We start from the raw sequence: 12103 nt of genomic DNA on the forward strand, positions 1-12103 counted from the left end.
TAGGATACAATGCAATTGTGCTACCAAATTTCCTTTCCATTCTTATGGCTCTGTTTCATTTTTGCTTGCTACTTGGACGAACACCCTAGGTAGCTGCTTGCACCTGACTACAGAATGAAACATGTCTGCATCATGCTTACTGTATGTCTTAACCAAGTAACTCATGCCAAGTACCAGTAACCTTACGGTAGTATGTTCAGGGCCATCATATATTCTGATATAAAATTACATCTGGGTGGAATCTGAAGGATTTACTTTGGATTTTGGGGTGCTCAGCTATCCAGCAGAATCTCTGGATGACTGCCAGACAGCTAGAATTTTTCTGACATCTACTCAGCATGAGTTGATAAACAGTACAGTGCACAAGCAATGAGCCCAATGGCCCTGAAGAGCTTGATCAGCATAGGGTGTATGTACAGTGAACTATCAGATTCCCTGGGTTCAGTGCTCAGGCACAAAGCACTTATACTGTACGTGCACAATAGATCAAACATTTCCTGGAAGAATGGTGTTTCCTCTGGTACAAAATTACTTGGATTTAAGCAAGCACCAACAGGATGGAACATCTGTCACCTCTAATAACAAAATACATTTCAGATATGGCTACTCACAGACATAACTTTTACCTACTACTGTCATGCCTAAATGTTTTTTATTCTGCCCATAGTAATTGTGACTTAAATCTACCATATGCTGCCATGATTGCTCATCTTTAAGTCTTAAGAATTCAAAACCAGCATATCCTGCTGTCTCTTAATCTATGAGAAAAGAATTCTCTTCCAATTTACTTGGAAAAAAAAAGGGGGGGTTGGAGGGGGGATTAACAACATACTCTTGTTAGCGGTAATCATTTGGGAATCCCAGTTGCCCTTTGGGAACAGCTTTGTTAGGACAATGAAGGCAAAATAGAGTCCCTTTCAGATTTTGATAGATGCATTGAAGCCATGTAGTGCACTGTCTCTTTTGTATCAGTGCAGCACTGAAGTTTTGTGATTGCCAGCATGAAGGGGAGGTCTGGGTCATGTCCGCAGAGGTCATCGTTGCCAGCAGGCAATACCTAGAGAGCATATTCCTTGCTCTCCACTTGCTCAAAGGGTCTGATTGTGAGAGCCCCCACACTGACATGCACAAACAGAGAGATTATTCTGCAATCTCCATGCTCAGCCACGGGGCAGTCACAATGTGGTCCTTGTTGTAGATGGGGGGTCTTCTGTGTCATTGACGAAAACATTGCATCACAGAGCTGAAGGAGACAAGGTGAAATGCATTTTTTAGATGCTGCAGGTAACACTGACACTCAAGCTTCACAGTTGAATGTCCTGACTGCAGCTACTACTTTGATGAACAGAAGATGAATTATGAATAAATAAATGAAACTCTTTTGAGTCTTGCAGGTTCTCTAAATCTAGCAAGTTTTTCTCTGTTAAATCTTTGAATCCTAAGGCTTGTTAAATAAGTCTTTATGGTCCAAAGAAAAAAAAGTTTTCAGAGATAAAAAGAAACTTTGGAAATAAAATTAAACATTTTCAGAAGTATCACTTGTAGCATGTTTTGTGGAATACAAAGGCATACAAAGTACTGAATGTAGCTGATACCATAAAGTAATAGCTTAGGTTATTTTCAAACCCAGTTTTGTAACAACGAGATTAATATCTGCTAGGCAACAGAATGAAAATCAATCAATAAATAAATGCTGAAATTAAGTTGCCTTTTGTATCTCACTCAAATACTCTGTTGCAAGAGAGGTTGTGTCGCCTCAGTCAACTTAATGAGAGTGGTAGGTTCAATGCTAGATGTCGGAGAAAGAAAGATGAAACTGCCTACATTTTTTTCTAACACCTGCAAGATAGTCAGAAACAGAAGTAAGAAGATGGAGCTGGGGGATGTTGCATGAGATACACCCCTCTCTGATTAGAAGCCACTGAGCACAGAGAGAAGGAAGCAAGCAGACATACTGGGTCACCAGGAAGGAAGCAGAAGACGAGATTTGGGGGAAGAGTGCTGGCTAAAAACAAGCTGTGAACTGCGCACAGAGGTATTATTTCCACTTGCTGGACTCTGTCTGGAGCTTTTACATGTTTAAGGAAAAAAGAAAAAGGAAATGTTGGTACCTGACTGCTTCCTAAAAATTCAAAATGGACAAAAATATAGTTATTAGCTAAGAGGAAGAAATGTTTCCCTGGCAATGCAAAGTACTATCTCTCTTTTTACATCCAAGAAGAATTAAGCAGAAAGAGTGTAATTGTGTATTTTGTCAGAAGTTGATGAATAGTTATGGTAAGAAAGATTGGGGACAGACAACAACAACTCTGCTGCTATTGTGTTAATCAGGCACTACTGACTTCACTGGAATGAGCGAGTACACTGATAGAATGATTGTAACATGAAAAGGTGGCTTTTGGTGCTCAAATGGCCAGGATAATTTGTTTCCTGCATCTCCCCCTTTCCTGTAAATGTGACTAATTGTGATTAACTTAATTCAGGACTCACTGAATTAAATCAAACATAATGATCCACAAGAATAAGATGTCCTGTCTCTGTGTAAACAAGGATTAAATGCTGTTTTTAGCTACAAGGTGGCTTTATTGCTCCCTGTCTGTTTTATGGATTCTTTACCACCCATTACTTAATTAAACTGAAAACACAAGCCTAGCTTTCTCATTAGTCAGCCCATGAGCAATCATTAGGTGTCACTGAACCAGTTCTTCATGCAGTGTGACTAACCTCTGCTTTGGAGATAGGATAAGAAGTGCTTATTGGATTTACTATGGCTATCCTGAAATCAGTGTGTGCTGAGAGCCTCCAGCAGCTCTCTACTGCTCGACATACACAACATAAATCATAGGTTTGGTGAGCCTGCTTTGCTATTGCATTTTATCAGCATTACAAATAGAACAAAATTGCAAACTAGAGTCACATGCAGTCGAATCAGTCTCCATGTGTCCCATGGAAATATCCCGCTTCTTTGCAAAAATGCTCTCTACGTGATACCATCATGTTTCTCCTTACTGGCACACTTCAACCCTTTCTTGTGTGACTGATAACCAGCAACAGAAGGGTTCTTTGATAACATTGGCCATTGTAGTACACTTTTCCTTTCTTTTGTTTTCTTTCATTTTCAAGTATTTTGGTTTGTGTCTGCATGGGTTTTTGTTTTGTTTGTAATTGCATCCTGAAAACAGTTTCAGCTCCCTCAGTGGAGTCACTGTAATTTTTGTTTGGTATTTCATCTTTTTCTACCAGTGTTTTCCACCTAGGAAGCCAGGATCTGGGACCCCTCCTGCATTCATTTTCAGTCTGCCTTTCAGATTAGCTCACCACTGCCTATGTGTGTGAGAAGACAAAGGAAATGGAGCATGAGCTTTGTGATTGGTCCTTCTCTAGCAAGATTACTGTTTAAATTTTCTGAAAGAACAGACTTGGCTTAGTAGAAAAAATATATATATCCTTGTAAACTTCTCTATAGACACCTAGGAAAAGGGCAAACAAACCAGAAAGTTTCAAGGATGGGAAAGATACTAGGAACATAAGTTTCCTACTACCAGAGTTCCCAAGTGGCAGGCAACCTGGACTCGTTGAGCTATTTCTGAGACAGGCATGCTGAGTCAGTACTCATTGTGTCCTCCAAGAATGAATTAAAAGCAGTGAGGAATATGCTTTTCTTCCTCGGTAGGAATTCTTTCCTTTTTCCTGAAACTATTTTCAATGGCTTTGAGTGGAGGAAGTGGAGACAACTGCCATTATCACAAAAAACAAGACCACTTCCTCCAGGTCAGAAGCTCCAGGTATATGGGTCAAAATAGCAGCCAGCAAACTTTTTCCAGCACATGAGACTGAGAATAATTGAAGAAGATTTGTAACAGACCACTTGGAAGCAGTCTTCAGTTGTTTACCAATAAGGATAAAGCATCTCTGCCTAATCTTTCTTGTTACAGGAATTTTATACAGTGAGATTTAATTGGAGCTGAGATAACAAGTTTCAGATATGAGATTCTCGGGAGACTCTGTTCAGTTGATTTTTTAAATAAGCTCCATACTTTCAATATTGTTGTAAATGTATGTTAATTACCCAGTAACCTCTGACGTATTTGGTAAAGCTGGTTGTCACAGCAGTTGTTGCCATGTTACGTGATCTGTTTTGCATTTAACTTTTTGGTATGGTAATATTACAAAACTCACTGTGAGGAAAAAAGAAACAGCCCACCAAGCCTCTTTCTTCCTAATATGGTGAAATGAAAAGCCTTGGTTTGAGTTAGCTGTTAGAAGTGCTGATGGAGTCAAAGCCCAGGGATCACTCTGGTGTGGTGCCCAAAGAGCACAAGGGTCATGGTCAAGACTCACACAGGGAGGGCAGGAAGTGTTTAAATTCCCTGATCATGACTAAGTGATGGGAGGCAGCAAAGTGAAAAAAAGCGAAAAACTCTCTGCTCATCCCAGCATGCCTTTGACTCCAGCACAGCGAGAGTGTTATTCCTGCGAGTGCTCCTCTGGGCTGTGCTGTACAGCAGATGTGCAGACTTATTTTTTAACAAAACTTTAGGCCAAGACTGGTATTGATATGCAGTGAGCAGCAGTGTGGGGGGCTCAGGCTGAGCTCCAGACTACAGAGGAAGCTGGGGAGGGACACAAGCCCTTGGCATAGGTTCTCTCCTTGCACAGCACTGAGTGGAAAGGGGCCCCAAGGCCTTGAAAGTGCCAGGAAGCTTTGCCTTTTTCCTTATTTGTGTTCACTATCACCTCTCAAACAAAGGAGCAAAATTTCTCATAGCAGCGAGCAATTGGCTAGCAGGGACGGCTTCCCCATCCCAGCCCTCTCCCCACTGACTGCAGAGTTTTCCTGGCTGCTTCTCAGGGGTTTGTCTTCTCCTAGTTAACATCTCTGTTTCAAGATATTTGGCACAATACTAGTGATAACAATGAGGCCCACAGTTTTTTGTTGTTTTTTTTTCTTTCTGTTGCTGAAGCAGTGAAGAGAGATAGGTAAATCCAGACAAAAAGATCTCAGACCCTATACCCACTGCAGTGATGGTTTATTGGTGGGTATTTCAGTCACCTGTGTCTTGCTGAACAAACACTGAAAAGCTCACATTTCCCCAGCAGGAGACTGTGTGGAGATCATCCAATAGCTTTAACTGCATGTGTCACAAATTCTTCTCACATTCCATGACGGGGACCCATCCTAATTAATAACAGTTTTGGTGTTGTGCTTAAAAACAGTCATTTGCTATTTGTGAGAAGAAAAAAAGTACTGAAGGTGGCACCTCTCTTCCTGGAGGACATTTGTCTCCACAGCGCAACAGTACATTTTCATCTCCTGAAGTTTGGTCATCTATCTGAAAGCAGCTGGCTAGTAGCATAGGCAGGTTTTGCATCCAAATTGTCCACATTACACCCTGCTGTGTTTGGGCTCAGAGATAGCATGAAAGGAACTGTCAAAGCCCACCCAAGTGATGGAAGCAGGCCCTGGGACCACAGGTCCAGTCAGCTTCAATATATAGTGAGGTCTCTGTACATCCATTATGAGACCTTGGAAAAGAAGGGAAATACTAAAAAGGAAGCTTCTTTTTTTATTTTTTAATGGAGTAAAAGTGTTGTTTGTGGTTTTAAACAAAGGGCTGTTGGCAGGATGATGCCATAAAGGAAAGGAAGAGAAAGGGAAACTGCATTTGAATTATTTCAGATAAGTGAAGGCCAGAAGACCTCATGACATAATTTTCCATTAATTCCTGTAGTCTTGCTTTCTAGTCATAATTATGTTACCTCTTGACTCCTTTGTGCAAATATCGTGGTGGTTTGTGTTACTTTTTACTGTAATTACTGTAATTATGCTTGGAAAAATTGTTTACAAGTATTGCAGCTGTAATAACGTGACAGAACAAAGTTAGATAAGAATTATACAGTGGGCATTTCATAAATGGGAAGTTATACTGTCTTCAGCTGTACAAATTTACAATGGGAAAAGTCAAGAACAGAGGGACAAGGGACAAGTTAGTTGGTCTACTAAAAATCCAAAAATTAATTTAAGAGAAGAGATCCTCATATTGAATTGTAACATGAAATTTGATATTTAGTGAATCATTTTTTTTAAAAACAGTGATCAAAATCTTCTGTTTTGCCTATAACATATAATTTCAATTCTATGACAGATATTTTTTAAGATTTTATTCATTTTAAAGTTGTTTTTAAAAATATTTTAAACAGACTGTTCAAACAGAAAAAAAATGATTATTCTTCTGAACTAAAATATCTCAGTTTTTCATCTTTTTCTTTATAATATTCAGTTCGTGGCGACAAGATGAGTTTGTAATATATTTCAGTGTTCCCAAGTCTGATTATTTTTCATGAAAGTATTTCAGAGAGTAAATAAAACAAGAAGAGATAGAAAGGAAAGCTGAGGCACAAAGAAGTTAAAATGCTTTTCCATTGTCTCATTAGATGAGTAGCAGTATTAGAAATAGAAATCTTCTGAGTTACCCTCTAGGGTGTAAACCATTAAATGTCATTACAGAGATAAATTGTTAGATGAAAACAAATCTCCAGTCATGGTTTTTATGAGCAACAGGGATCATAAAGACCACCAGAACTGTACTTTGCCTCCAACATCTTGTTCCCAGCCTTGCTGGTGCAGTCTCCTTTGAAGCTCTAGTTGCAGATCTAGTCTGCACATTAGAAAAGTAAGATATTCTTAGTTTTCATCGCTGTCTCTTTTCAGAAAATCTCTTCCTCGCTGCCGAAGAATTAACAGGATGCTTTCCAACGAGTCAGTGCCAACAAGTCCTCCAGCATTCTCTCGCTCCAACTCCCAGGCCTCCATGGACAGCACCTCCATGGAGGACTTCTGGTGTGAAGTAGAGAGCATCAAGGAGAGCAGTGAAGACGGGCCCGAAGAAGCAACACTCTTGGAGTTCAAACCTGCTGATGGTAAGCACATTAACACCACTTCTTCTCCACACCTTAGCATTTCTTGATCTCTTCAGTGAAGCTTTTCTCTCTTTCCCTGGTATGAGCAAGATTAAAATACAGATTAATTGAGTCAGGAAAGAGAAGTGCTAGAAGAAAACTTTTATCTCCAGCATTTAATAATCTAAACTAAAACCCATTAAAGGACAGAAAAGCTCAGTTAATATATTGGAATTTTCCACTTTCTGGCTTTTGCTAGGATATAAAGCAAAAGTTATGAAAATCTTGAAGCAGTTTTTAGCTAGATATCATTTGTGCTGTCAAAAGATTGGTAGCTGTCTGTTTCTCTGAGTCTCTCTTGAATCAAGGAGAGATTAGAGATGAGTCTGAATATAAAGATACTAATATTGTTCAGCTGCCTTACTTGTTAAAATTCATTGATGTCTAGTACGAATTATGTTGAAGGTTTCACTTCTTTACTGTGTTGCCTTAACATTTTCCCTTCCCCTTTTTTGTAATGTGTTTGGAATAACATTTAATAATTTGCTCTATCTGAGTATCATGCAGCTTTGATATATGATTTGATAACATCTGGAACAGCAGTCCTCTAATTTTTCTCAGTTACTTACAAATGCATTTTATTAAACAACAGAAAATACCAGGTGTTAATGTAGGAAGAAACTGAAAATGAGGTCAAGGCCCACTGATTGTTGAAGCCATTTTGTGGATCAAGGCCACTAGCCTGGGAATAGCTGATCTAAAGTTAGATTTTGAAAGAATGGTGTATTCTCTTCATGCAATTGTTAACATGAGAGAAGTGTGCTCTTCTTACCTTTACATGCAATAGGATATCACTAATTTTGCTAACAGGAAAAGAGTTGAAAAGGGTACTATTTCATTCAGTAATCAAATATGTAACTATCCATGATAAGATCCAACAGAGAAGTATCTAGTTCTAACTACATGCTGTTTTCATGGGGAATGACTTCCACTCACTAGTTCCAGGTTTCATTTACCAGAAGTACGTTTCCCATAAGGGACATGGTCTGGCAGCTTAAAACCAAACTGCACTTCTTTTTGTTTGCCTGTGCTCTCAAATAAAGATAGATAGAAGTGTAATGTTTAAAATTTATGGTTACTGTTACAGGGACTCAGAAAAGCAATCTGCCTCAATCAGTTTGATATTATTGGGAAAATGTGCTATTGCCACTAAGAAGGCTATCACTCTTGGCTATGTTAGGAAAAACATCACCAGCAGATCAAGAGATGTGACCCTCCTGTTCCACTCAGCACAGGTGGGGCCACACCTGGAGTCCAGTTCTGGATGAGATTGTGAACATCATGGCATTTCCCTCATGCAATTATCAGTGTGAACAATGTGTCCCCAGCTTGTGCCCAGCATCAGGGAAAAGGCACAAGCCAGTTAAGTTAGTAGGACAAGGAAATGAAGGAGCCTATTTTACCAGTTCTCAATATGTTTCTGTTGCTCTCATCACTGCTCAGCTAAATCTTCACACCAATGCAAATTGTACAGTAGTTCCATATTATCCTTCATCTGATTTCACCTCATTACACTGCATTGATTTTTTCCTCTCTGTCCCAAATTAAAAATGAGACCGCAATGTAAAATGCAATACATCTTCACACTTCATTTACTTTTATATTGTTCTTTTAAACACTTACATAGTACATACACCCACACACAAGCAGGGAGTTCTTTTTCTAGTTATTAACTTAAGTAACATATTCACTCTAGGATTATAAATCTTGAAAATAACCATGAGTTCTATTAAGATACTAATAGGTTAATACTCCTTGCCAAGGATCAAAACACTGAAAATCAATGTTGAAGTCCCCAGTGCAAACAATTATTCAATTAAAAAATTGAATAATTTCAAAACAATTATTCATCATTGTGTTCTTTGAGAGGAGATCTCTTCGGGAGGAAAACGTATAGAATCCTTAAGGAACCAAAAGGCTTATAGTAGCCAGACATCAGTGATATTGATGAAGACACAACTCTACATTTGCCACACTTGATGTGTAATGAAGGAAAATTACTAGGGTAATTAAACTGGGTGAAATTTAACATAAGCAAGTGTAGAGTCTTGAACCTAGGGAAAAATAATTGCATGCACCACTACAGGCTGGGGGATGAGCTGCTGGAGAGGAGCTCTGTAGAGAGCGACCTGGGTGTCCTGGTGGACGACTGGTTGACCATGAGCCAGCAGTGTGCCCTTGTGGCCAAGAAGGCCAGTGGCATTCTGGTATGCATTAAAAAGAGCATGGCCAGCAGGTCAAGGGAGGTGATCCTCCCCCTCTACTCTGCCCTGGTGAGCCCTCACCTGGAGTACTGTGTTCAGTTCTGGGCTCCCCAGAACAAAAAAAGACAGGGATCTCTTGGAAAGAGTCCAGCACAGGGCCACAAAGATGGTGAAGGGCCTGGAGGATCTCCCCTATGAAGAAAGGCTAAGTGAGCTGGGTCTCTTTAGCCTTGAGAAAAGAAGACTGAGAGGGGACCTGATCCAGGTTTATAAATATCTGAGGTGTAGGGGAAAAAGTGGCAAAGCTAGACCTTTTTCAGAAGTGTGTGGAGACAGCACAAGGGGAAATGGACAGAAACTGCGGCACAGGAGGTTCCGCACAAATGTGCGCAAGGACTTCTTTACGGTGAGGGTGACAGAGCACTGGCACAGCTGCACAGGGGGGTTGTGGAGTCTCCTTCTCTGAAGATATTCAAGACCCGCCTGGACACCTACCTGTGCTACCTGGTGTAGGGAACCTGCTTTGGCAGGGGGGTTGGACTCAATGATCTCTTGAGGTCCCTTCCAACCCCTATGATTCTATGATTCTACTCTTCTGACATGCGTACAAGTTTTTGTATTATCTGTTAATCTTCTGATGGAGCAGAATCAGCAACAATGTCAAGACCCTGCTGAATGAGCAGCTACTAGTATAAAAATAATATTTTTAAAAATAATATAGCTCTTACTTGAACTTATTTTCATAAACTTTTTGAGAGTTTCTCTGTCTTAGCCTATTGTTTGTGAGTGCCTGAAACAGAAAAAGGGGGTCCTGAGGGATGGAAAACTTAACATGAGCCAGCAGTGTGCTCTTGCAGCTTGAAAAGCAAATGGTATCATAGGTTTCATCTGAGAAGGGGTGGCCAGCAGGGACAGGGAGGTGATTGTCCCTCTCTACTCTGCTCTTGTGAGGCCCCATCTGGAATACTGTGTGGAGCCTCCAGTACAAGAAAAATGGGAAGCTGTTGGAGACTGTCCACAAAGGTGATCAGAGGGCTGGGGAACCTCCCCCACGGAGACAGGCTGAGGGAGCTGGGCTTGTTCAGGCTGGAGAAAAGAAGGCTGCAGGGTGACATAATTGCAGCCTTTCAGTGCCTAAAGGGGGGCTATAAACAGGAGGGGGTTCAACTCTTTGAAAGGGTAGATAACAGCAGGACAAGGGGAAATGGTTTTAAGTTGAAGGAGGGAAGATCTAGGTTAGATGTCAGGGGGAAGTTCATTACTGTGGGAGTGGTGAGGTGCAGGAACAGGCTGCCCAGAGAGGTTGTGGATGCCCCGTCCCTGGAGGTGTTCAAGGTCAGATTGGACAGGGCCCTGGGCAACCTGGTCTAGTATTAGATGGGGAGGGTGGTGGTCCTTGCCTGTGGCAGCGAGGTTGGAGATTCATGATACTTGAGGTCCCTTCCAACCCAGGTCATTCTGTGGTTCTGTGTGATTCTGTGATTCTGTGAAAACAGTCACAAGTGTGGCTGGTGAACAGAATTACGTGTTTACTTTACTGTTTTTCATTGCATCATAAAAACCATGTTTGATTAAAAACAAAATTCTTGGAAATAATACATCAGGACAAAAGCCAAAATGAATATAATTAAGAAAATGAAACATGAATGGTTGTGGCTAGGACAGCAGCACACAGAAATGAAAAGAGGGCTTGTTAGAAAGAAGAATGAGAATGGCAGAATGACCTCAAGATCAAAACTGACGGAGGAGGAACGGAATGGCCTGTCATCCTGTCTCCACTATGATCCTTTCTGTATCTACAATCTGTTTCATGGCATCCAGGACTGGTCAAACCCCACCCTAATACAGAGGTGTCTTTTTAGAGGCAAACATTTTTGTAGAGCTTTGTGAAGAGACAAAGTAGTTAGCCATGAAATCAGTGATGGTATACATGTACGCTCTTTCACTTGCCCCTACCAACCAAGCCTCTGATCCTCTTTTTTGTGTATCAGACTGTCAAAGTGATGCAAACTCGTGTCTATCCATCTACCTGCAGCCCAATTGTGTCAAGAAGAGGCCATAAAGAAAAAGTGAGAAGACAAGTATGCCATTAACACCAGTGCTGCAAGAGGAACAAGGATTGTATGGACAATTTACTTTACAGAACAGTCTGAAAATTAGCCAATTTCCTCTTTGATGTGTTTATTTCTGATATGTTTCCTTCAGTCAAAGTTGGAGTACAATTATTGCTTTGATTGCCTTGTTACAAGTAGCATATTGCTGAACCAAGATCAGTCACAGGCAGAATAAAAATGAAGGCCCTTAGGATCTCCTCTGTGATGAGAGATTTAAAAAGACCACAGTTGTTTTCTTTAGAAAGCAGACAAATGAAGGGGCAGTGACAACAAAATTTAAAACTACTGAGTCAGAGAAGGTGGATTGGAAGCATCTCCCTGTTCTACAGTGACAGGGAATATTCATTTAATGTAACAGGTCCTAGCAGTAGTAAACTGAAACCAAAAGAAAGAATACACTGTTTCACACTGTGTATAATCTCACTGTGGAGCCTGTTCAGAAGTCAGCACTAAGCAGGGCAAAAGGAGGTATTAGTCACTGTTCTGGGTGTCCAGAACCCCTGGAGAGTTGAGTGTTAGCCAGTCTTTAACTAGCAGAAATCAAGATGATATCTAAAACTTAGCTATTTCTGCACCTTGTACCTCTACCTGTCCTCTTGGATACCTACCTGTGTGTAGCTCTAGCTCTTAGTTATCTTATCCAGATGGCTGCTTGGCTGTGTAGACATCAAACTTTTCTGCATTGGTCAGTTTTCCAAAGTGTCTGACTGCTAGCTGATGGAGGGTTTTTAAGCCTCTTTAATCTTCTCGTCAGTTGTGTGCAAACACACTGTTGTACTCTATACCCTACTTCAGTATTTTTGCTTGCTTAGAATGCCAATTTAA

At 40.6% G+C, this 12103-nt stretch overlaps 1 protein-coding gene across 1 annotated transcript in view; it reads left to right on the plus strand.

Annotated features, from left to right (window-relative positions):
- Positions 1 to 12103, plus strand: part of ARHGAP28 (Rho GTPase activating protein 28) — a 73544-nt gene that overhangs the window by 34219 nt on the left and 27222 nt on the right. Inside the window, exon 3 of the mRNA XM_065752387.1 lies at positions 6713 to 6921. Within this exon, the coding sequence (XP_065608459.1) occupies positions 6713 to 6921 (209 nt within the window). The remainder of the gene's footprint in view (positions 1 to 6712; positions 6922 to 12103) is intronic.

Source organism: Cyrtonyx montezumae, unplaced genomic scaffold (genome assembly GCF_038088225.1).
Source record: "Cyrtonyx montezumae isolate F1298 unplaced genomic scaffold, pur_monq_1.0 scaffold_8, whole genome shotgun sequence".
Taxonomy (NCBI): Eukaryota; Metazoa; Chordata; class Aves; order Galliformes; family Odontophoridae; genus Cyrtonyx; species Cyrtonyx montezumae.